The sequence below is a fragment of the Portunus trituberculatus genome, chromosome 39, assembly GCF_017591435.1.
Source record: "Portunus trituberculatus isolate SZX2019 chromosome 39, ASM1759143v1, whole genome shotgun sequence".
NCBI classification, from domain to species: domain Eukaryota; kingdom Metazoa; phylum Arthropoda; class Malacostraca; order Decapoda; family Portunidae; genus Portunus; species Portunus trituberculatus.
The window spans coordinates 8,095,646-8,122,877 of NC_059293.1; the positions used below are offsets into that span (position 1 = coordinate 8,095,646).

At 38.4% G+C, this 27,232-nt stretch overlaps 1 protein-coding gene across 4 annotated transcripts in view; it reads right to left on the reverse strand.

The window, feature by feature from the left end:
• Positions 1 to 4,137: 4,137 nt before the first annotated feature.
• LOC123515672 (KAT8 regulatory NSL complex subunit 2-like) overlaps positions 4,138 to 27,232 on the reverse strand; it is a 39,965-nt gene continuing 16,870 nt past the window's right edge. For all 4 annotated transcript variants that reach the window (XM_045274497.1, XM_045274500.1, XM_045274498.1 and 1 more), the window contains exons 5-10: positions 26,987 to 27,219; positions 22,982 to 23,078; positions 22,669 to 22,805; positions 12,821 to 12,952; positions 10,274 to 10,402; positions 4,138 to 5,960 (exon numbers count right to left, since the gene is read on the reverse strand). In XM_045274497.1, coding sequence (XP_045130432.1) covers positions 5,550 to 5,960; positions 10,274 to 10,402; positions 12,821 to 12,952; positions 22,669 to 22,805; positions 22,982 to 23,078; positions 26,987 to 27,219 — 1,139 coding nt within the window. In that variant the 3' untranslated portion in view covers positions 4,138 to 5,549. The remainder of the gene's footprint in view (positions 5,961 to 10,273; positions 10,403 to 12,820; positions 12,953 to 22,668; positions 22,806 to 22,981; positions 23,079 to 26,986; positions 27,220 to 27,232) is intronic.

Sequence of the window (27,232 nt, forward strand, 5' to 3'; positions counted from 1 at the left end):
TAAATAATAATAATAATAATAATAATAATAATAATAATAATAATAACAATAATAATAATATTAATAACAACAACAATAATAATAATAATGATAGTAACAACAACAACAAAAGCAACACTATCTTTTCTCTAGCGTTCCATCCCTCGCACACCAATGGACAAAGGCCAAGTCTAGGGATAAGGTGCACCCTGACGCACTCACCCCAAATGAACATATAATAGAGTAGAAACCGATGCTCGCTTCCAAGTCACCACGGTTCCATCCAAGACCATACAGTTTTTCTTCTTGGTTCTCGCTCCCCGCCCCCGCCAACACTTCCTGAGGTGGCTGACCCACAGGATTCTACTGCCAGCAGGCATGCAGGCACCATATTCCTTTCTCCACAGTCCACACCCAGCACCGCACAGAAAAGGGATGCGTACTATAACTAGAGTACAAAGTTTGCTCTGGCGCTACGCACTCATGGCCGACGAAATTTCAATCGGCTCTGAATGATGAAACCGATGGAGACACTGATCTCAATTATCTATATGCTACACACATCCATAAATAAATCAATATGTAAGTATTTAAAAAAAAATAATGAAACTGAGCAAATAAGTCAATAAATCAGGGGTTCTCTATTTTTTTTCTCGTTAAGAACCCCTTTAGTTATGAAGCGCAACTATCCGAATCCCAGTAATTTGCCATCAAACAAAATGTTAATTTAATGACTGACACTAACCCAATATTCAATGGTATACTGCAAAGGATATTATATCAGTCATCTACATAAGTGCCCCTGGAAATCTTGTGAACCCCTGGGGTTCGCGAACTCCCGATTGAGAGTTCGTGCAATACAGGGTTAAATAGACCCTGGTGCAATATATGAATTGAATAATTACGATAAAAATCAAATAAAATACTAATAACAATAACAATAATAATGATGATGATAATAATAATAATAATAATAATAATAATAATAATAATAATAAAAATTATATTGATGATGATGATGATGATAATAATAATTATTACAATAATTATCATTATTATTATTATAATAATAATTAATAACAATAACAATAATAATAAGTAATAAAAATAATAGCAATAATGATAATAGCAGTGGTAGTAATAATGATAATGATATGGTAATAATGAAATCAGTTACCTAATTGATAATGATAACTAGGTGCATAAATTAGTAAAAAATTATGACAGACATGAATGGACAAATCATCACTACAAAATATGCAAACATGATGGATTTTTTCCCTACTACCATCCCAGTAAAACACTAAAGAATATTAATATTAAATATAGCCATAATGTGCCCTCACTGGAAATTTGAGTGTGCTCACTAACTGCCCTCTGTTTCAATTGTCAGAGACAATATGGAGGCACTTCCGTGGGCCTTATTATTACTATTATTATTATCATTATTATTATTAGTTGTAATAGTAGTAGTAGTAGTAGTAGCAGTAGTAGCAGTAGTACTGTACTAGTAGTAGTAGTAGTAGTCCCTCCTATATGAAAATAACAATAATAATGATGAGAGAGAGAGAGAGAGAGAGAGAGAGAGAGAGAGAGAGAGAGAGAGAGAGAGAGAGAGAGAGAGAGAGAGAGAGAGAGAGAGAGAGAGAGAGAGAGAGAGAGAGAGAGAGAGAGAGAGAGAGAGAATCCCCATGGAGAACAAAAAAGCCCTTCAAACAAGTAATACTCTCAGGAATGTTTCTTTCATTAGGAGTTGGTCATGGTCTTGCAATGGATGGTGCTCTCTGAACTAGCGGTAGCCTTGATTAAAGGTACTAAAGTGCTATTAGTAACTAGCAATGCTGCTAGAAACTGTTACCTACTGGAAGAATCATAAACTCTAACTCCCTACTTCCTTCTAAATTTCCATCTACCTTTGACTTGAACTCATTTAAGAACGAGGTTTTAAGACATTTATTCCATTCTTTTGGCTAACTTTATTCTATTCAGGGACTGGCATCTAAGAGGGCCTTTTGTTTAATAATTTTTGTTTCCCTTGGCCAGTTATCCCTTCTTATTTAAAAAAATAATAAATAATCATCCTATACTAGACTAGTATAATACCCTAGGAATATGCAGTCATTACTCGAGTGGCTGCTAATTATTAGATCCCATATAGGTGATATTACACTGCACCACCTATCAAGGTAGCAAGTTAGTGGTGACCACAAAAATATGCTTGAAAAAAAAAAAAAACGGGCATTTCTTGGGAGTGAAAACATTGGGGCTAAGCCCAACCCTTATAGAGAACTCTAGTGGATCCTTCCCAGGAAAAAAATCTTTTTTTCTGTGCTTTCTTTAGCCTTGTGGCAATTTCAAAATGTGTCAAAATTAAATTACATTACATTGATAGAAACAGAATGATGCATGCAGGAATTAAAAGCAAAAAAAAAAAAAAATTTTTGACTGAAGCAGTCATATTCCCCCTCTACAATTTTTAAAACATGTGGGGTTACATGATTTTTTATTTCTAGTTTGCTTTTTTTAAACACCAGACCATGTGAAAAAGTTGAGATGATGCCTACAAAATATATTAAGAGCCATATTTCTCCCTAAAAATGCACATCACATGAGTCAGTTTATTTTTCCTCCATCACTTGTATGTTGTGTTGCACCTCTGTCTCTGCTGATGTTTTCTCCATCAAATCTTGGCATTGAGGTGTCATCCTATGTTGCATTCACTGAAAATGAGAAATTACTTCTTTACCCTTTAGTGGCTCATTAATGTAGTTGTTATATTTCTTCAGAAGTTGAATTATCCATGGCTAATGCCCCGGATGCCCAGGCCAGGCAACGCCACTGAAAACAACTATGAAAATTTGGTCATATCAGCTTACAAATTTGCCTATATGAAAAACTGACCACAAGGTCACACAATACTTTCACTGATTGATGACTCATCAGTAGGTGTCCACTGCACTGATGACACAGTAAAGAAGCAGGAATTGTGACCCCTCTCTTCTCTATCAGCAATCTTGTCAATAAGTTGCTTGCTAATGAATGATAACTCTTCATATCTGAGCATTGTCACTGAAAAATAAATTTACTGCAACTTACCTTTCATAACTGAAGATTTGGAGATGGTGTGTGGAGGACAAGTGGAGGGTGTACTATTGAGAAAACTGTAACCTGGTAAAAGCTTGAGTAATGAAAATGCAAAACTTTTTTTATCTAATTTCTTTTGCTTACAGTGGATCTTGGTTCATAAACATACATGTTTATGAGAAATTGGTTCATGAACATATTTTTCAATAATTTTTTTCCATTGGTTCATGAACAATGTTTCAGTGAAAGAACACAAAAAACCTGCACATCATCTCATCAGGCAAGCACACACTGTGCTGTATTTCATAGAACCTGTCACGAAAAGTGTCCCTGTGAGTGCTGTCTTCATAGACATTACTTTCTGGTTATTTTTTGTTCTTGTTGAATTATTTTAGTCTTTGTCACGGCTGCTGACAAGTAATGATATATAACGGCAATGGGAAGCCAGAGCATGTTACTGTGGAGTGTGAAATTCAAGGAAGCAATAGCAACAAATGAGAAAAGCTTCCTTGTTTCCATTATTGCCAGGCAGCACAGAATGGCAAAACTGATCTTGAAGAAGGTACTAACTTTTTAATTGGAATATCTGTTTCAGTTTGAGAACATTTGGTACATGAACCGAGTCATGGAATTAATTAAGTTCATGAGCCAAGGCTATATTGTATTCATTTATTTCTCTTTCTTATAAATCATCTTATCTAAGGATTAAAATCTTCAATGCTGTCAAAACACTTGTTTTTTTTATTTTATTTTTTTTTTCATTGCATTTCTTATAGCCAGACATCACCCAAGAGATAAAATAAGGACATCAATCATAAAAATTGTGATACACCCATGCTACTATTAATATAAGTCTATGTAGCAATATACAAACTTAAGATCCACCTTGAAGTAAGCAGGTAAGCTATTGTTGCCAAAGTTATCATCATCTGGCTCGGGATTCAGACTCTGAGCCTCTTAGTGATAAGCTGACTAAACAATTTGGTCACTCTCAAATATCATCCTCTAATTTCTGACTCCAATAATAAATCAACTCATATAATTTTGTAATTATATTTAGAAAACAAAAGCAAATCAGTAAAGAAAATTTATTCAATGACCTACAGAAAAATTAAATAAACTTCCACATCTTTCAGAACTCTCACTCAAGACAGCTGGCTACCAAAGTGAAGCATCTGTTGCCTGCTCAGGTAGTACAAAGCAGCCTGTAAGACCCTGTGTCTACAGCAAGTCGCTGGCACAAACCATGACAGCTGATGAGATAGACTGCCCCAACTTCAAGAAAACCTATAAGCCAGCAGCTGTACTTATCATTATTTATGTTAAAATTGCCAGTGCTAGCAAGCTCTAAGCTGTAACAATAATACTTTCTCTATTATCTTAAAAGAAATAAAAATTTACTGAATAATTAAACCAATGAAATACAACTCTGGAGATAACGATGACTAGATCTGGTTACATCTCATTATGATGGCATGTTTTAAGAAGAGTTACTGCTATGTATGTATATATTACTGTAGATGAACAGTTAGTTAATTATTAATAGTAGAAATATCAAATTGGTAAACAGAAAATATACTAGCAGAACATGACTTATCAGACGCAACATTAAACTCATGAAAAGTTGAAAAAATAAGAACAATGTACACATAATAATTTAAATGAGAAAAAGTAGCATTGAGATATAATTCTCTACTAAATATGGCAGAAAGGCACCTGGCATCCATGAGCAAACTGTTTGACATTTGTATCATCCTTGAGCAACAAACCTGATATGCATTTTGAAAAGAAAAAAAAAATATGAATAAACATTACTAGTTGTTTTACTATAATTGCAATGAACATCATTGAATCTCTGATCTAGTCTGATAATTGTTTTGTAAATATAATGGTTTTGTGCTATGAAATAGTTCTAGCATCCCTAATTTTCTTTATATGTACTATATAGTAAGCAAGTTTCAGATTTCTTTGATGGTTATCATCATAAATAGTGGACACCCATTTCTGTCAACATGCCTAGCATATCAACTCCAACAATTATTTCTCAATTGACAAAATGGAAATTTAGCAAAGCAAGCAAAGATAACTCAAAATTGACTGACTTCATAAAAAAAAAAAAAAAAAAAAAAAAAAAAAAAGGAACAAGTGTTTATATTACGATGAAGTTGACCTCATTTTTTCTACCAGTCAATGCTTCAAGTATTGTGGGTGACATGAGACAGGAAATGTTTTCCTATTCATAAGTTTTTGTTAATGGTTGATTCCCTCAAGCAACAAAGACACATCAACCTTACTCATCTCTTCTGTGGGACTCCTAAGAGAGCAGTGGCCACCATATGTGATGTAAGCATTAATATACATAAAGGATGTTGTAAGGATATAATTAAAATGCCTTTAAAGAAACACTGGCTTTTCCAAAACAAAGGTTTCATTGGATTCAAAGGGTCACCTGTCAGTTTTGGGCCTCTCTGGCCCATAATAAGAGACTAAGTATTAGTAACTATTTGTTCTGGTGGTGCATCCTTCTTTCCCTGACTGTCAGTTTGGGATTCCCCCATACTTGTTTCCATTGGGCTCTCTTGGGGCTTATCACTGGCAGTCTCTGAAGGTGGAGGATCTTTGTCTTTGGCATCATCGGGAAGCTGGCCTTCACTTGTAACTGAAGAATCTTGAGCTGGAGTCTCTGGCTCTGTACTTTCTTCAGGAGCATCATCCTCTTCCATTACATTGTCTGGAGGCACTTCTGTCACTATGAAACTATGGCTCTCAGGAAGATCAATAATATTACGTGGCCCAGGTGGTGGCAAGTGGCTGTAAGAACTGTGTCCATAAATGTCTTCTTCCCCCATCCCTGAAGGTGTGCTGTCCACCTCCTCTACTGGTGCTGAACTTACAGGCTGAGGAGAAGAACATTACAATGGTTGCTTAAGCCATCCTTACATCATCTTACTTAACTATGCAGGCTGGAGAGGATTAGACTCAATAAATAAATAAAGAAAGAAAAGAATAAAAAAATACACAGGTTGCTGGTCCTCAGCATCAATCATCCCCATATCATTACCTTATTAAACTAAATACTATGCTAAGGAGGTCTGGGCCCAAAAAGAGGAAAACTATCAGTTAAAGACAGCACAAAAATAATAAACATCTCAAACATACATTATGTGAAGTTACATTCTGTTCAGCCCGGCAAGCTAGTGTGTGTTTCACTGTTTGATCTGCTGCAGTCTCTGACGAGACAGCCAGACGTTACCCTACGGAACGAGCTCAGAGCTCATTATTTCCGATCTTCGGATAGGCCTGAGACCAGGCACACACCACACACCGGGACAACAAGGTCACAACTCCTCGATTTACATCCCGTACCTACTCACTGCTAGGTGAACAGGGCTACACGTGAAAGGAGACACACCCAAATATCTCCACCCGGCCGGGGAATCGAACCCGGTCCTCTGGCTTGTGAAGCCAGCGCTCTAACCACTGAGCTACCGGGCCGTGTGTGTGTGTGTATTTACCTAATTGTATTTACCTAATTGTAACATACGGGAAAAGAGCTATGCTCGTGTTGTCCCGTCTCCATATCTATTAATGTCCAGCTTTTTCTTAAAATCATGAATATTCCTTGCGTTGACCACTTCCACGTCTAAACTATTCCATGCTTCCACCCTTCTATGAGGGAAGCTATATTTTTTCACATCTCTCCTATAAGTGGCCATTTTTAGTTTTTTCCCATGCCCTCTCGACATTCTTCCATTCCACATACACAGATCTTCCCTATCCATTTTTCCATGCCAATCATCACTCTGTATATTGCTATCAGGTCTCCCCTTTCTCTTCTGTTTTCCAGGGTTGGAAGTTGCATTCTTTTCAGTCTGTCTTCATAAGTCAAATCTCTTAAGTCAGGCACCATTTTGTTGCAGCCCTCTGTACTTTCTCTAGTTTCCTTATGTGTTTCTTTAAGTTCGAGCCCACTGTATTGTTGCATATTCAAGCCTCGGTCTTATCATTGCAGTAATTATTTTCTTCATCATTTCTTCATCTAGATATCTGACGCCACTCTTATGTTCCTCAATAAGTTCAATACTTCTCCAATTATTTTGTTTATATGTCTCTCTGGCGATAGGTCATTGGTAATTGTCACCCCAAGGTCTTTTTCTTCATGACTGGTTTTATGTCTTCATTTCCTATCTTGTACATACTCCTGATTCTTCTTTCACTCTTGCCAAACTCTATTTTCTTGCATTTTGTCGTGTTGAACTCCATTTGCCATGTACAGCTCCATTTCCATATTCTGTCCAAGTCTTCCTGGAGTAGTTCGCAATCTTTGTCACATCTCACTTTTCTTAACAATTTTGCATCGTCTGCAAATAGGCTCACATAACTGGACACCCCATCCACCATGTCATTTATGTAGACTGCGAACATTACTGGTGCCAACACTGATCCCTGTGGAACTCCACTCTCCACCAATCCCCATTCTGATGGTCTGTCCTTAATTATTGTTCTCATTTCTCTTCCTACCAAAAGTCTTCCATCCATTTTAGTAAACTGCCATGCACTCCTCCTACCATTTCAAGTTTCCAGATCAGTCTCTGGTGTGGTACCTTATCAAAGGCCTTTTTTAAATCCAGATATATTCCATCAGCCCAACCATCTCTTTCCTGTATTACATCTATCACCCTCGAATAGTAACATATCAGGTTTGTCGTGCATGAACGCCCTTTTCTAAAACCAAATTGACACTCACAAAGTATGTCATTTTTCTCCAAGAAGTCTGTCCATCTATTCTTCACCACCCTCTCACACATCTTAGCTACCACACTTGTAAGTGACACTGGTCTATAGTTCAATGGGTCTCTCTTGTTACCTGATTTATAGATTGGGACAATGTTAGCTCTTTTCCAGTCTTGGGGCACTACACCTTCCCTTAATGAGGCATCAATTACTTCACAAACTTTTTCTGCCAATTGCTCCCTGCATTCTCTTAAAATCCATCCTGATACCCCATCAGGTCCCACAGCTTTTCTCACTTCTAAACTCCCCATCATGTTCTTGATCTCCTCCACAGTTACTTGAAACTCCTTCATAATCCCTTTCTGTTCCATTACCAGTGGTTTGTCAAAAGCAGTCTCCTTTGTGAATACCTTCCGAAAGCATCCATTCATAGCCTCTGCCATTTCCTGGGATCTTCACTGCATACTCCATTTACTTCTAAACTTTCAATACTTTCTCTATTTTTGATGTTGTTGTTCACATGTCTGTAAAAAGCCTTGGTTGGTCTTTACATTTATCAATTATATCCTTTTCTTGTTTCTTTCTTTCTTCTCTTCTAATCAACACATATTCATTTCTTGCTCTTTTGTAACTTTCCCACTGCTTAATCCGTCTTTTCCTTCTCCACCTCTTCCATGCATCCTCTTTTCTTGTTCTAGCCTTTTCACATCTATCGTTAAACCAGTCCTGCTTTCCAACTTCTCTATGTTGTCTTATTGGTACAAATTTTTCTCACCTTCTTTGTATATTTTTATAAATTCCTTCCACTTTTCATTTGCTCCCTTAGCACTCTTGAATTTCATCCAATTTGTCTCTTGAAAGAATTTCTTTAGGTTTCCAAAATCTGTCTTGGCATAATTCCATCTTCCCACTTTATATTCTTCATTTCTTCTAGATTTCTCTTCGTCTATCACCTTGAACTCCAAAACTGCATGATCACTCTTTGCTAAAGGGCACTCCACCCTCATCTCCTCAATGACCATTGGCTCTGTACTGTGTGTGTGTGTGTGTGTGTGTGTGTGTGTGTGTGTGTGTGTGTGTGTGTGAGAGAGAGAGAGAGAGAGAGAGAGAGAGAGAGAGAGAGAGAGAGAGAGAGAGAGAGAGAGAGAGAGAGAGAGAGAGAGAGAGAGAGAGAGAGAGAGAGAGAGAGAGAGAGAGAGAGAGAGAGAGAGAGAGAGAGAATTCATAAAATTTCAAGTCTCAGCACTCAGCAGTCCATCCATCAAATATCTAACAAACACCTTTGATCTTTAATGTCATCTAATGACAAAGCTCATGTAAATTTGGCTGCCCATTCAGCCATACATTTTAATTCAGGTATTTTGTCATAAATATGTAACAGGTGTGATTAAAATACCACAGGCACAAACCAGCAAACAGTACCAAACCAAGCACCAGCTTGTTCATGACAAACAAATAGTGGTAAATGCCATAACAGTTGGTTTAGGATTAGAATTAACAAGCACAGTGCCAAACACCATAACAGCTGGTTAGAGACTGGCACCACAGTAAGGTCACACAGGTGTCACTATAGGAAACCTTTAACTTTTTTTGCACTTTAACAGTTTCTCCTACACTGGCAAGGACTACTGACTCAATGTAGCTGCAACCACAGCCATGACCATCTGGTCCCAGAGCATGCATAACTGATACTCCTATCTCATAACCAATTGCTGTAGTTGATCCATTTCAAAATCTTTCCCAGATACAGATTTGATATTTTTATTCCAGATATTCCAAGTAAAGGACTCCACTATACTGATAGGCAATGATATTTGAATTCTATTAGAATATCACAATACATACTTCATTTGAAAGTAAAATATGCCAGAAAATATCTAAATAATTAAGAATACTAATCAAAGAAAATTTTAAGGACAAACAAAGATGAAAAGTATCAATGGTGTGTGTATATACATACATATATATATATATATATATATATATATATATATATATATATATATATATATATATATATATATATATATATATATATATATATATATATATATATATATATATATATATATATATATATATATATATATATATATATATATATATATATATATATATATATATATATATATATATATATGCTAAAATCATCAATCTAAACTTCTCAGGTCCCAGGATACAAAGATACACATAATGTTTCAGATTGTCACTTATAAGGACTGTTCCACAGCTTGACCAGCTATTACCCATTATACTTGAACAGCTGTCAATGGGAACTAGAAATGGAGATATTGCCCACACTAATATGGTGCAGAAAAAGACTCAAAAGGGAAGCTGCAGCTGCACACCCAGTCCTTTCCTTACACATGTATGTTGAAGTGAAATTAACATTTTCCTTCATATATCTATTGAATAAGTAGTAATGTTCAGTCTAATGCTTTCCTACAACAACTAACTAAACCATAAACATACTCACAATAGGGTTTGGCACAGGAGTGTGGTAGATGCAAGTGGTGGCATATGGCAGACTCACTACTGGGATGGAACACTGGTCATCGCCACACTTCCTTACTCCACAAGCCCCAAATAAGACCTGGTTGGGGTCCTGCAGAAGAGTGATGTGCATCACATTAATTTCAATTAGTTCATTAATGCATCTCACTTCGAAACTCTGCCCAGCCAAATTGCTTAATCTTTAGCTCATTCTAAAAAAATTAATCACTTTTCCAGTTTTATCTTCATTTCATTCCTAAAACATCATGTTAAATAAGTTGTTGTTAACCATTCCTTAGATATGTTTATACTATCTTTACATATTCCATCTTGAAATCATACTAATCATACAAGCTTCACTCAATCGGAACTGGTTCCTGCCCAGCTCTACTAATCAGCATGCTACTTGATACCAAACATGTGAATTGTTGCTTTCCTTAATTTGAGATGGATAGTTAAGCATTGAAAGTGGCAGAGAAATATCAGGTTGACCCAGGAATACTTTTATTACACTGTTTCAACAAAAAAATCTTCAAAGAAATACAGTACAACAAAATCACACAGTATATATGCACTTTCTGTAGTGCAGCCTATGGGAGGTCTGGCAATGGAGTGTCCTGATTGGTCTATCTTTCCTCCATCTCCAAGAGAATCAGTAGTGCAGCAGCATGTACTAGGGTGACAAATCCTACTCTGTGAATGGTTGTTTTTCTCATGCTTATGTATGCAGCTTCAATAGTCTTCCTTTTTCTCCTGCCTAGTTTTAAGTGTAAGACTGAGGTGCCACTAGTCTGGTAAATAACCCTCTTTCATTAAACATGCTGATGAAGAGGGTCATTTAACAGACTGGAGTGATGATTCAGTCTTATACTCAGGATTAAGCAGGAAGGAAGGACTGTAGAAACTGTGTAAAAAATAAATAAATAAATAGATAAATAAAATAAATAAATAAATAGGATTCATCACCCTAGCATGCAGTACTGCACTGTTAATCCTCTTGGTGATAGAAGAAAATCTGAACCAATCAGAATGTTCTAGTGCCAGACTTCCCATTGGCTGAGCTATGGATACTGTACATATAATTCATCATCTAGTATGTTGCATTGTATCCCTCTGAAGAAGACTTTTGTTGAAACAGTGATAAAAGTGTTCCAAGGTCAACTTGAGATTTATTTATCACCTAATTTTCCTTCATTTGCTAATTCATTGAAGATATGAAAATATTCCTATACTAACCTTAAACATGCATAGGGAGACTTCCAGCATTTCAAACCAACCTTACTTTTACCAATACAGGCAACCCCCGCTTAACGAAGCGGTTACGTTCCTAAAAAACACTTAGTTAAGCGAAACTTCGTTAAGTGAACCGATTATAACAAGTTTAACCCGATTTAAACTTCCATTGAGAGTAAGCAAAGCTAGAGTGCATCATAGTACAGTAAAAGGTTTAATGAAAGTAAAAATTATGAAGTTAAACATTTAGGTAGTTTAACTTAAGTCATTATAATGTACACTAATGTATGTATGTACATAACTTTATAATGTTGATGATCTTAACTTTATGAAGGGAGAGAGTGTGAAACGGGAAATACACTAACTGGCAACCTGTGGAATGTAAACAAAGTGAGCATCATGGTACCGCATACAAAACTTATGTACCACATTTCCAAAAGGCTTTCCATTTTATCCATTGTAGAGTCACAAGTTCAGGTGGTTCTTTTAGCTTTCAAGGAAGATGCGGTCTCACCAGCCTTCTTAATAGAGTCTGCTGACTTGAAAATAGTAGACAGTAGATGGAGTCAAGATGGTGGCAAGCAATGTTATTAGTTTTCTGGCCTCTCTCTCTTGTCTGTGAATAATACCCAGCTTCACTTCGAGAGTAAGACACTTCCTGGTCTTCTTAGGCCACATTGCAGGTCGTTTTGGTGGTAAGCTGAACTAGGGAAGATGAGCTGCTGGTGACGCTGTTATGGTTTGACTGGGGAGTGAGTGGTGCACACGTGATCTTGATCTTGATCTTGATGCTACAGGTGACGCAGAATTTCTTCTGAGTCAGGCCTTTGTATCGGCAGCGCCTGTGCTGTCCACGAGAGGCTTGATCTTGATCTTTATTCTACAGGTGTCTCAGGATTTCTCCTGAGGCAGGCCTTAGTACCAGCAGCTCCTGGCATATTCAAAAGCCTGTCAGCTTGAATGATACGGTGGGGCTTTCAAATTTGGAAAAAATTACCTGGATAAAACTTCGTTAAAGCGAGTTTGGTGTTCATTAAACAAGCAGATGGTAGTAAAACGAAACCTTCGTTGTAGCGAAATTTCGTTGTGTGAACCTTCATTAAACGGGGGTTGCCTGTATTACAAAATTCAGATAAAATATTCATAAGCTAATAATGAGAGAGAGAGAGAGAGAGAGAGAGAGAGAGAGAGAGAGAGAGAGAGAGAGAGAGAGAGAGAGAGAGAGAGAGAGAGAGAGAGAGAGAGAGAGAGAGAGAGAGAGAGTCCTACATATAACAATTCAACCTGCACCACCTACATGTAATATATGTTTTGAGCAATATTTTGAAAGAGGCACGGATTTCTCTCCACAACGCCAGGATCCCTCACTGTACACACACTTGACACACCCAATGCTTGTGCCTGGTTTGTAGTTCACTCCCTCTGTCACCTGAAACAAAATGAACAATGCTACAAATATGAGGAATTCAGGAATAATGAATGATGTGCTTTGAAACTATTTACCAGTCAAGTGCTAGACCACTAAAAGCATTATCTTACCATTTTTATTCTTCAGAACCCATAGCAATATTTTGTGTACTAGATAAGGTTAGCATTTCATTCTCCACTTTGGTTAAATTCATCCACACAATGGAACAGCATAAAAAAAATCAGACCTACAATAATCCCTGTCCAAAGATTATCTGAACTTCAGGAGAGGAAATTTTGTTCTAAATAGAAGTTAATGAGACTCCTAAATCATCTAATGTATTCTTCTACAAAAAAAAAAAAAAAAAAAAAAAAAAAAAAACTCAGGAAACGAAATGCCTCCTAGGAGGCTAAGGTTCAGCATTGAGGCAGTGGTTGGTGGCAAGTCTATGGCAACAGAGGCTCTAAAATCAAACCCGAGACACCTTCACACATATAAACAAAGTGATGATTCGTACTACACCACAAAACAACTCTTTCTTTCTAGGAAACAATGTATAATATGTCATACTTACCAGTAATTCACACAGATTGACACCAGTCAGAAAGAATTTGGCTATGTGACTATGCACCACGCATTGCATATGTACTAAAACAAAACACACAGTTGATGATCCTGATCTTGACACATGCAAGCTTTACTGCATTCTTTACAGTTTGATGCCATTACTCCTTGAGGTAAGACACACTTTCATACAATTAAATTCCACTTATCTTTTAATATTTTTATCTTGCATATAAGTATAAAAAAAAAAAAAAAATATAAATATATATATATATATATATATATATATATATATATATATATATATATATATATATATATATATATATATATATATATATATATATATATATATATATATATATATATATATATATATATATATATATAAATAAAATTATGATTATTGCTCCTGTAGTCTGACTCTCTGAGTCACTACCAATGCCATAAGCCAGGTACATGTTAACATCTCACAAGTCACAACAGGACTGGTACGTATCATACTAGCAAAGATCAAAGCTTTTAAATGCAAAATATTGTGATCTAATAATGATCTAAATGCATGTGTCTTCAAATGTCAGGTGAAATCCTTCACTTTATATTCAGAGCTTAACCCCAAGATTGATACATGATTGTACGCATGTATGAGAATTGTTTCCTCATACACACATACAAGCTCGGACGCATATATGAGACTCGCAATGGGATCTCAAATGAAAAATCAAATGCTTGTGCTATGGCTTGGGATGCTGTCTGAAGCCTTCTATGGGTGCATAAATGCACTGAGGAAGCCCCTCCCACTATTCTATTATGATGCTTAAGGCCTAAGTCACAGCCTCTTCATCAGTGTCCTGGCAGGACAGGAGTCTTCTCAGTTTCATTCATGCACTCATTCTGAGCAGATCTACACTGCCTGTGTGGACTTCATAGTAGCGATATTGGCTTGTTGTGTGCACATGATTCCCCCCCCAACCATGGGTGACACTGAGCCTTCTGACTCCAACTTTTTGAGTACCCTCCTGGTGATGATGCGAGTGATGATAGTGGTGAAAGTGACTGTGAAGATGATTCTATGGACAAAAGTGAGCCCATGACGGACCATGAGTGGCATCTCATGTCTGATCCGTTCAGTGATGTACGGCCAGAGCCGGTTCCCGTGTTAAGTGCCAGTGCTGACATGTCTGTGCCTCCTTTTATGTGCCCACATGAAGCCTTCACGTACACTTTTGACAAGGAATTGGGGGTTGATAGCTTATGTAAATTGATGAACAAGAGGGCACAAACGTATATCTACACTACAGGAAAAAAGAAAGTGAATGGTGTGATTTGCTAGCCCCGCCTCCCGCCCCCCCGCAATATAAGACCTCCAGCAGACCATCCAACTGCTATACATCTACTCACTCAATTTGCTTTTTCATCCACTTTTATGTACATTTAGATATTTTTTGCTCAATATATACTAGAAACATCAATGAAGGTTATGTTAGGATAAATTACGTTAGGTATTATTTTTTTTCACACGTAAAGCTTACTTAACTTTACGCAATTTAACCTAACCTAACCCAAGCTATCCAAACTAAACTAACTTAACATAACCTTCATTGAAATGTCTTGTATAAAAAAAAAAACAATTACAGGGGGTGGCTAGTGAAAATGGCCTTGTGGCAAAGGGGTTGAATCCACTCGTTTATTTATTTTTTTTCCATTTCAATGTCTGCCAAAACTGGGTGTGCATTATGAGCCCATGCATCTTATCAGCCATCATATGAACAAAATTAAAACAAAACCACCATTTAAAACAGCACCAAACACAAATTTCTCTTTCTCTGTTGTGTACGTGCATGAGCGTGCACACACACACACACACACAGCGTAGTGTAGTGGTTAGCACGCTCGACTCACAATCGAGAGGGCCGGGTTCGATTCCCAGTAAGTGGCGAGGCAAATGGGCAAGCCTCTTAACCCTTTAAATACAAGCTCGTACATGTGTACAAGGTATGGGCCCTCATACGTGCATACAACCTCGTACGCGTGTACGATATCGCGCCTTACAATTGTATAGGGGCAAGTACATGCTTGTATTATTTCATTTCTTTGTTTCTTTGGCTTGTATGCTACCCTGGGATGTACATGAGTCATGCATAACTCCACCTATAATACCCCTCTAGCCAATGGGCATTGAGATAGGTGTGACGCCATATGACACGTCATCGCTCATTAGCCACTCATTATGTCCTGCTAAGCATTCAGTATTGTTTTTGCCTTAGTGAGCATGCGTACAGAGGATTTTACTGCCATAGTGTTTTTTGCCCTACTAACTTGCCATGTCTGACCAAGCGTCAGACTCTGACCCGGAATATGTGCCAGGGGATAGTGAGGATAGTGATGATAGATTTGAGAGTGACTGTGATTATGACACAGATGATGACATAGGCGATGATGTAGAGCCTGTGGTTGACCAGGGGTGGGCCAAAGCCCAAGCCATGGGAGCCACAGCCGGGTCCCAGTGGCACTGGCACCCACTAATCCTCCCCCCCTCCCCTCCCCACCAAGCCACTCAAGCCCATCATCGCCCATGTGAATGTGAGTACAATAATAATAATAATAATAATAATAATAATAATAATAATAATAATAATAATAATAATAATAATACTACTAATAATAATAATAATATAATTATGCATTATAATATATATTATTATTATTTTGTAAATTAGTACATAGCCTATTGGTAATACAATATGGTATTATTACATTATTATTGTTATTATTATTATTGTTGAGCAAAGAACATAATCTAATTACATAATTGGGTGTGAGACAACACTGGTGGTGTACTTGGTGGTGTAATGGGAGATGCGGGTGGTGTGCAGGGCGGACGAGCAGCAACCCACACTTCCACCCATTCAAGTGGGTTTGCACCTTGTATATGTATGTATATATATATATATATATATATATATATATATATATATATATATATATATATATATATATATATATATATACTGTGAGGGGCACTACCTTGTTTCCCTTTTTAATTTATTTTTTTATTATATGCGTAGCCTATGGTCTCAAGCGCGGGCTGTCACTGTTCTGCTGTGCAGCCAACCACCCTCTCTTTGTTTCCACCATTTTGTATGCCTGCGAGCCTCGCATCAGTCTCAAGGTAGCCTTCAGCGGAGATAGACACGCACTCTCGTTGGTCTGGCACAGGGTAGGGAGATTCGTGTTGCTGGGCTTCTCTTGTTGCTCATTAGTCATCAGTCTGGGAGTTGTGCCCTCCCTTGAGTAGCTGGCTTGTTATTCGGTAGACCGTGGCTGTGTAGAACAATGGGCTTGTTGTTCTGAGAAAGTGTGGCCAGTTGGAGGCTACATTTCCTGTTGTGCGTTCGTCCACTCGGGTGTGGCGACGCGGAGGGACGTGTTATTGTTTCGTCTTGTTTTTGCTGTTGGTGGCCGTGGTTACCAGTGGGGTTTGGTGGGCGGCTGTGTGCCCCCATCATCTTTTGTGTAGTATCAGTAGTATACTGTATTGTAGTGGTAGTAGCCACGCACACTATTGAATGCTGAGAGGCTTCATGTCGGCCAGTGGTGCGTAATTGTCGTCCGCCAGACTTGTCTGTGACGATTATCTGGACTCCGTGTATAGCGGTTGTCACCCGTAGGTGGTGTCTGGTCTTGTGTGTACATCACCGGATGTGCTGTACACCTCATATATTGTAGTAGTGTAGGCTAGGGGTGTCAGTCTGACATGTGTCAGGAAGCACTTGTCGTAATAGGATAGTATAGTAATATACCGTGCATGTTGTTCCGGTCTGTGAGTTATCACAGTCTGTGGACAAGGCGTGCAGAGAGGCATTAATACTTCATAGAGAAGTGGGTGGAATTGTCCTTGTGGGCGGTTTCTCTAGGGAGTATTAAGGCCTCGCCCTGTTACACATAACATCTACCATTTATAAATTCTACTTGGTTGGGTACAGGAGATTCCCTTACAATAGGGGAAATTATACACTGTTGGCGACCTTGAAAGAACCTGAGGGTTACGGCGGATGTGAGTTATAGTAGTGGGGACTCTGTGGAATGTTTTATAATCCCCACTGTACTGACCGTAACAAAGCTGGCGATTTGCCAGAATAACACTCTAGTGAGCTGTAGCAGTTAACCGCAGCCGTGTGGCGTAATAACATATAAATATAAATATAAATATATATATATATATATATATATATATATATATATATATATATATATATATATATATATATATATATATATATATATATATATATATATATATATATATATATACAGTAAGGTCTCGGTTTACGTCAGTTATGTTCCTGAAACATGACGTAAGTCGATTTTTACGTAACTTTCGAGTTTCGAACATTTCAAAGCATATTATCGAGTTTTCAACCAATCATTGTTTATGGTCATTCAGGTAAGTTAAAGGTTATATTGTTATATTATTTACAACTATGTAGGAATATGAAACACAAGCTTGTTTTTGTTGTTGATTAGGGCCACGAACGCAAAGGACTGTAGGTTGCAGAGAGGGGTGGACGCCTGAGGCCGCCAGGAGGTGGGCAGGTCAAATGTTGTGGCGCCCAGGGAGGACAGCTGGGAGCGTAGTGCAGTGCGGTGGGAGTAGAAGCGTGGGCAGCGGGGCAGGAAATGCAATAGGAAACAATGGGCTTGTTGTTCTGAGAAAGTGTGGCCAGTTGGAGGCTACATTTCCTGTTGTGCGTTCGTCCACTCGGGTGTGGCGACGCGGAGAGACGTGTTATTGTTTCGTCTTGTTTTTGCTGTTGGTGGCCGTGGTTACCAGTGGGGTTTGGTGGGCGGCTGTGTGCCCCCATCATCTTTTGTGTAGTATCAGTAGTATACTGTATTGTAGTGGTAGTAGCCACGCACACTATTGAATGCTGAGAGGCTTCATGTCGGCCAGTGGTGCGTAATTGTCGTCCGCCAGACTTGTCTGTGACGATTATCTGGACTCCGTGTATAGCGGTTGTCACCCGTAGGTGGTGTCTGGTCTTGTGTGTACATCACCGGATGTGCTGTACACCTCATTTATTGTAGTAGTGTAGGCTAGGGGTGTCAGTCTGACATGTGTCAGGAAGCACTTGTCGTAATAGGATAGTATAGTAATATACCGTGCATGTTGTTCCGGTCTGTGAGTTATCACAGTCTGTGGACAAGGCGTGCAGAGAGGCATTAATACTTCATAGAGAAGTGGGTGGAATTGTCCTTGTGGGCGGTTTCTCTAGGGGGTATTAAGGCCTCGCCCTGTTACACATAACATCTACCATTTATAAATTCTACTTGGTTGGGTACAGGAGATTCCCTTACAATAGGGGAAATTATACACTGTTGGCGACCTTGAAAGAACCTGAGGGTTACGGCGGATGTGAGTTATAGTAGTGGGGACTCTGTGGAATGTTTTATAATCCCCACTGTACTGACCGTAACAAAGCTGGCGATTTGGCCAGAATAACACTCTAGTGAGCTGTAGCAGTTAACCGCAGCCGTGTGGCGTACGTAACAACATATAAATATAAATATAAATATATATATATATATATATATATATATATATATATATATATATATATATATATATATATATATATATATATATATACACAGTAAGGTCTCGGTTTACGTCAGAGTTATGTTCCTGAAACATGACGTAAGTCGATTTTGTACGTAACTCGAGTTTCCGAACATTTCAAAGCATATTATCGAGTTTTCAACCAATCATTGTTTATGGTCATTCAGGTAAGTTAAAGGTTATATTGTTATATTATTTACAACTATGTAGGAATATGAAACACAAGCTTGTTTTTGTTGTTGATTAGGGCCACGAACGCAAAGGACTGTAGGTTGCAGAGAGGGGTGGACGCCTGAGGCCGCCAGGAGGGTAGGCAGGTCAAATGTTGTGACGTCCAGGGAGGACAGCTGGGAGCGTAGTGCAGTGCGGTGGGAGTAGAAGCGTGGGCAGCGGGGCAGGAAATGCAATAGGAAAGGGCAATAGGGATCAGCAGACAGGCGCAGACAGTGCAAGTCAGCTGCGAGTGTCATGTGGCCCAGGCGAAGGCTCCGGAGTTGTTATTGTTGTGATGGGTGTGCGAGCCCTCAAGGTCGTCAACCTCCCTGTTGTCATGGTAACGGGCTTCCCATTTTCTTCTTCCCTCCCTCACACACAGCTGCTGCCTCCCTTCTCATGTCTTTTAATTATGTCCTCTTTTTCTTGTAGCATAATGGTTTTCCTTTTCTTAGCATCACTGCTGTCACTAAGGAGTTTTCTCTTTGGTGCCATTGAGCAAGATACTAAGAACTTGAGTCAGTAAACGCAGAAGTAGAATAACACTCTTGCCAGGGGCGATGGTGTGGTGGAACTGAGGCAGGGTGTTATTGTATTCAAGCGATTGTTAATTCTAGTAACATTGAAGCATTTAAAAAACGTGTGAATACCTTTCTTCTCTCTGAACTCACTACCTCTTAGATCTCTACCAATCTTCCTATTCTGTTGTTCATTCCTGTTACTTCCTTTCACTTATCGGTGAGGTGCCGCCCACTGGGCCTTTGGGTTTATGCAGTTATGCTTTCCAGTGGGTCGCCTTCATTGACCTCATAATAAAAAAAAAAAAAAAAAAAAAAAAAAAAAAAAGCGTGAGGCGGGCGGTGTGGCGGGCAACCACCAACAATAACAATAAATCCCGCACTTTACGATTTATAAATTTAAAAATTTTTTAATCTTAAATTGCCTTATAGTGGACTGACGTAACTACGAGTTTGACATAACTCGAGACCGACATAACCTGGGACTTTACTGTATATATATATATATATATATATATATATATATATATATATATATATATATATATATATATATATATATATATATATATATATATATATATATATATATATATATATATATATATATATATATATATATATATATATATTTTGACCATTTTTTTTTTTTTTGCTCAGCATATAGTAGAGACATCAATGAAGCGTATGTCAGAAATATTCAGGCCATAAAATATTTTTTTACATACGTAAACGTAATCTAAATTTACACTATCAATGTGAGGCAACTGAACCTAACACAAACAAACGAAGCCTACCATAACCTTTAATGAGGAGTCTACTATCTGTTGAACATAAAAATAAAGACATATGACCATAGAAAATGAGTGAAAACATGAGTTAATTGAGTGCGTAGTGGCAGCGCGCGTGACAGGTTTCAGCTTGTACACTGGGTGGGGCGGGGGGGGGGGCCGCCCTTGTGGCAAAGAGGTTAATGTGTGGCCCCTGTTCACCTAGCAGTAAATAGGTATGGGATGTAACTTGAGGGGTTGTGGCCTCGTTTTCCCGGTGTGTGTTGTGTGTTGATGTGGTCTCAGTCATACCCGAAGATCAGTCTATGAGCTCTGAGCTCGCTCCGTAATGGGGAAGACTGGCTGGGTGACCAGCAGGTGACCGAGGTGAATTACACAGAATGACACCAGTCAGAAAGAATTTGCCTATGTGACTATGCACCACGCATTGCATATGTACTAAAACAAAACACACAGTTGATGATGAAAATGGAACAGTACCAGTAGAATGGAAAAGAGCTGAGGTGGTTCCCATATATAAGAGCGGAAGGAAGGAAGAACCTTTAAATTACAGACCGGTATCACTAACTAGTGTAATATGCAAGATGTGTGAAAGAATAATAAAGAAACAATGTTCGAGTTCCTTGAAGACAACAAATTAATATCAAATAGCCAATTTGGTTTTAGAAAAAGATGGTCGTGTGTAACTAATTTATTGAGTTTCTATTCTAAGACAGTTGATAGAGTACAAGAGAGAGAGGGATGGATTGACTATTTATTTGGATTTAAAAAAAGCATTTGACAAAATGCCACATGCAAGATTACTATAGAAGTTAGAGAAGGGTGGCTTAAAAGGAAGCACATTGAGATGGATAGAAAATTTTTGAGGGGGAGAGAAATAAGGACAGTAGTTAAAAAGATATGAAGTCCAAGTAGAGAGCAGTAGAAAGCGGAGTGCCACAGGGGTCAGTATCAGCACCAATACTTTTCCTCACATGCCAGAAGGAATGAACAGCTATGTAAATCTGTTTGCAGATGATACGAAACTGTGCAGAGATATAAAGCAAAAAGAGGATTGTGAAATACTGCAAAGAAGACCTAAATAAGATCTGGGAATGGAGTAAAAAGTGGGAAATGGAATTCGATGTGAACAAAAGCCATGTCATGGAAATGGGAAAGAGTGAAAGACGAACAGTGGGAATCTATAAGATGGGAGATGGAGTAGAACTGGAGAAAGTAAAAAAGGAAAAGGACTTAGGGGTGACGATGGAAGAAAACAATCAACCCGTAAGCCATATTGATAGAAATTTTAGAGAAACACATAATTTGCTAAGGAATATTGAAGTAGCATTTCACTATATGGACAAAGAAATGATGAAGAAATTGATAAGTACTATAATAAGACCCAGATTGGAATATGCAGGAGTAGTGTGGACCCCTCATAAAAGAAACACATAAGGAAATTGGAGAGACTACAAAAATGGCTACAAGAATGGTTCCAGAATTTGAAGGGATGACATATGAGGAGAGACTAAAGGCTATGGATCTACCAACCCTGGAACAAAGAAGGAGAGAGGAGATCTGATACAAGTTTATAAATTGATCAACGGAATGGACCAAGTGGATAATGAGAAACTGATCCTGAGAGAAGAATATGACATCCAAGCACAAGATCGCATAGTAAAAAGCTGAGAAAAGGAAGATGTCTGAGAGATGTTAAAAATATAGTTTCCGCAAAGATGTATTGAGACGTGGAACAGTTTAAATGAAGTAGTAGTGTCTGCAACGAGTGTGCATACTTTTAAAGTAAGATTGGATAAGTGTAGATATGGAGACGGGGCCACACGAGCATAAAGCCCAGGCCCTGTAAAACTACAACTAGGTAAATACAACTAGGTAAATACACACACACACACACACACACACACACACACACACACACACACACACACACACACACACACACACACACACAACACACACAAAACTAAAATAAAAAGTACTGGAACAAGGTTATCCCTGACAAAGGTGAGGGAAAGGTTACACACTGACCTGCAGGCGGCGTTCTAGCTGCTGTCGATAGAGGAGGGAGTGTGTGCTGAGGTGTTTGTGGTAGCGGGCTAGTGCCTTCAGCTGCTCATAGGCTTGCCGCTCCTCAGGTGTTGGCTTGGGCTGGTCATGGATGCTCACTAGTTATAAAAATAGAGTGCAACAGATATGATTATCACACCTATTTGGAGAAGTGCTTTCAGGTTTTTCTTAAAAAAACAAATGACTCGCATACTTTCAGAGCTCGTGTTAGTTTCAGTATCACGTCCAGTAGTGCATGAGACAAATGGAATAAAAAGCTAAGACTGAGACTGACCCATGGATTCCTTCTCCTGCCGCACTGCCTGTAGGTACTTCCTTCGGCTCTCCCTCAGAATGTGGATCAGCCGCTTGTACTCACCAACGTACATTGACTGAAACCATCAAATCAAATTACAATACATGAATTAAGAGCACAAAATCAAAATCTAAACAATAAATATAAACTTGTACTGAACATTGGCAAACTTAAACATATTTATGTCTGCATGTATGGTAGGGAGGCAGTGGCGTAGTGGATGGTGAGCATGAAATCAGACAGACGTCCACTCATAGGTTCCAATCTCACCACATACCGCTTTGAAGCTATGCCATTTGTCAAGTAGTTTAAAGTTACCTACATGTCACCATGATACCCAGGTTCTAGGTGGTTACATCAAAGATGTGCTTGGGTGGTGATAAGGGCCCTAATATGGGTACCACTATAAATAAAATTGCCTGTGCCACCAATGGGCAGAAGCTGAACAGCGCTTCCCACATATACTCTTCAAGTATGCCTACAGGTGCTATAGACCATAACATAATAAATAAAATAAAAAATTATTAATTAATTAAAAAAAATATAAATATAAAGGCAAGTTGACACCTGTCAATATGCAATTGAAATTGCAAGTCACTAGAAGTATTGACTGAGCCCTTCTAGTCGGAACATGTTCGAACATAGTAACTGGAAGTATCAGCTGGTTGGCAGTAAGTGAATACAAACAAACAACTACTCAACAAGATGTCTTTCACTGGTGACGATGACGACTGTGATCAAATCAAATCTTCACAAGTATTCAGTCCTCACCTCCAACAACATCCTGCATAGAGGGAAACAGTTCTTGGAGAGTCGCAGCGATCTCACAAACGTCGATTTGCGTACTTTTTTGCTGTATAATTTATTTTTGAAGTCCCAGGTGTGCTCTTTCTCTCACCAACTTCAACATCTTCTCCACATTTGATCACCACATTTTCAGACCTTTCTTTGTGACATCACAATGTAAACAAAGTTGCAAATCAACTTATAATTTCAGTCACAAATTGACGTGTGAACCTGCCTTAATTCAATATGGTCATCTGCTGATCACCCAGCCAACCATTCCCCAGCAAAAAGAGCTGAGCTCATACTGACCAATCTTCAGATAGGACTGAGACCACACCACACCCTGGAACAGTGAGGCCACAACCTCTCAAGTTACATCCCATATCTACTTAATGCTGGGTGAACAGTAGTTACGCATCGAGCCTAGTTGCCTCACAGTGCCAGGGACACGACACAAACCCAAGCTTTCTCAGCTCTAAGTCGAGTGTGCTAACCACTACACTATGTGTGTGTGTGTGTGTGTGTGTGTGTATTTACCTAGTTGTAGTTTTACAGGGTCTGGGCTTTATGCTTGTGTGGCCCTGTCTCCATATCTACATTTATCCAATTTTTCTTTAAAAGTATGCACACTCGTTGCTGACACCACTTCCTCACTCAAACTGTTCCAAGTCTCAACACATCTTTGAGGGAAGCTATATTCTTTAACATCTCTCAGACATCTTCCATTGCTTAGTTTCTTATTATGTGATCTTGTGCTTCTAATGTCATATTCTTCTCTCAGGATTAGTTTCTCATTATCCACTTGATCCATTCCGTTAATCAATTTATAAACTTGTATCAGATCCCCTCTCTCTCTTCTCTGTTCCAGGGTTGGTAGATCCATAGCTTTTAGTCTCTCCTTATATGTCATCCCTTTAAATTCTGGAACCATTCTTGTAGCCATTTTTTGTAGTCTCTCCAATTTCTTTGTGTTTCTTTTTAATGGGGGTCCACAGAACTCCTGCATATTCCAATCTGGGTCTTATTTTAGTACTTATCAATTTCTTCATCATTTCTTTGTCCATGTAGTGAAATGCTAATCCAATATTCCTTAACAAATTGTCTCTGAAAATTCTATCAATATGGCTTACCGGTTGATTGTTTTCTTCCATCTTCACTCCCAAGTCCTTTTCCTTTTTTACTTTTTCTAGTTCTACTCAATCTCCCATCTTATAGATTCCCACTGGTCGTCTTTCACTTTTTCCCATTTCCATGACATGGCTTTTGTCCACACTGAATTCCATCTCCCATTTTTTACTCCATTTCCAGATCTTGTTTAACTCTTCCTGCAGTATTTCACAATCCCCTTTTTGTTTTATGACTCTGCAGTTTCGCATCATCTGCGAACAGATTTATGTAGCTGTTCACTCCCTCTGGCATGTCGTTTATATATATATGAGAAAAAGTATTGGCGCCAATACTGATCCCTGTGGCACTCCGCTGTCTACTGCTCTCCACTTGGACTTCATATCTTTAACTACCGTCCTTATTTCTGTTCCCCTCAAGTAATTTTCCATCCATCTCAATGTGCTTCCTTTTAAGCCACCCTTCTCCTCTAACTTCTATAGTAATCTTTCATGTGGCACTTTATCAAACGCCTTTTCTAAATCTAAACAAATACAGTCAATCCATCCCTCTCTCTCTTGTACTTTATCAACTATTCTAGAGTAGAAACTCAATAAATTTGTTACACACGACAGACCTTTTCTAAAACCAAATTGGCTATTTGATAATAATTTGTTAGTCTTCAAGAGACTCAATCTATTGTTTCTTTATTACTCTTTCACACATCTTGCATATTACACTAGTTAGCAATACCGGTCTGTAATTTAAAGGTTCTTCCTTCCTTCCACTCTTATATATGGGAAGCACCTCAGCTCTTTTCCATTCTACTGGTACTGTTCCATTTTCTATTGAGCATTTTATGATGTTGTATATAGGACTTGCTAGTTCTTCTCTACATTCTTTTAATATTCTGCCTGAGACTTCATCTGGTCCCATTGCCTTCTCATCTAATTCCGTCATCAACTCTTTTATTTCAAGCTTGTATGTGTGTGTGTGTGTGTGTGTCTAATTCACCTCGGTCACCTGCTGGTCACCCAGCCAGTCTTCCCCATCATGGAGCGAGCTCAGAGCTCATAGACCAATCTTCGTGTAGGACTGAGACCACAACATACTCCACACACCGGGAAAGCGAGGCCACAACCCCTCCAGTTACATCCCATACCTATTTACTGCTAGGTGAACAGGGGCCACACATTAAGAGGCTTGCCCATTTGCCTCGCCGCCCCGGGACTCAAACCCGCCCTCGACAGAGTCAAGCGTGCAACCACTACACGTGTGTGTGTGTGTGTGTGTGTGTGTGTGTGTGTGTGTGTGTGTGTGTGTGTGTGTGTGTGTGTGTGTGTGTGTGTGTGTGTGTGTGTGTGTGTAATATTTATCACCTACCAAAAATAGTCTATGGGATTAAAAACTACAAGAACCGGTTCTCTTACTTCAATATGGACAACTATAACTGCCCCACATGGGTAAGTAGCTTAGTGGTAAGAATTAATCAAGGCAAAATAATGGACTATTACAGAAGACTGTTGGTTTTAGTTGGGTTTTTTACTATCAAAAGCCAGTAACAGATCTATATGGAGACTACCAAAATAAGTTATAAGTAAAAGGTGTCCATGGGGGAAAAAATGAGAAGCCCTGATTTAAGGTAATAACTGGTTCTCAGGATCAATAAAATTCCAAGTACAGGTTCTTACAAACCATTGCAAATCAGATAAATCCCATCCATTAATAGGGCATCATGAGGCAAAAGTCGCATATCTAAACTCAATTCAGTTCCAGATTTTGCCATAAATAATATCCAACTAAAAAAAAAATAATCAAACAAATGGAAACAAAAATACATAAACAGGAAATTTACAACATGCCAATTGTAGATCAGAAAATATTACAAATGAATGTTTTGAATGTAGTGACAATGTGCACTAACAAACAATATTCCAAACCAAAATCATTAGTAAACTAGTAAGGTGGTGAAGGTTATCTATGGCACTATATTTTACAACTTAATTTTCCAGTAAGGTCCAAGCTTAATAAACCAACATTTACTAATAAAATACAGATAGATAGAATGAATAATTAACATATCTCTATAAACACCTTTAGTTTCTGCAGTTTTTCTAGATATATTCTTGTAATTTCCTCAGTAGTGAACACTTCAGCATGTTCCAGAGGATCTACATCTGAGTCAGCAGAGTCCAGCTCACTGTCAGCTTCACGACGTGGGAAGGAGTCCTGGGGGAACGTTACAGTCTCCTCCTCACTGTCTGTGTCACTAGCGTACTCCAGGACGGATGATGCAAGGCCAGGCACACTGGCTGGATCAGGAATGGCTGCAACATAAAT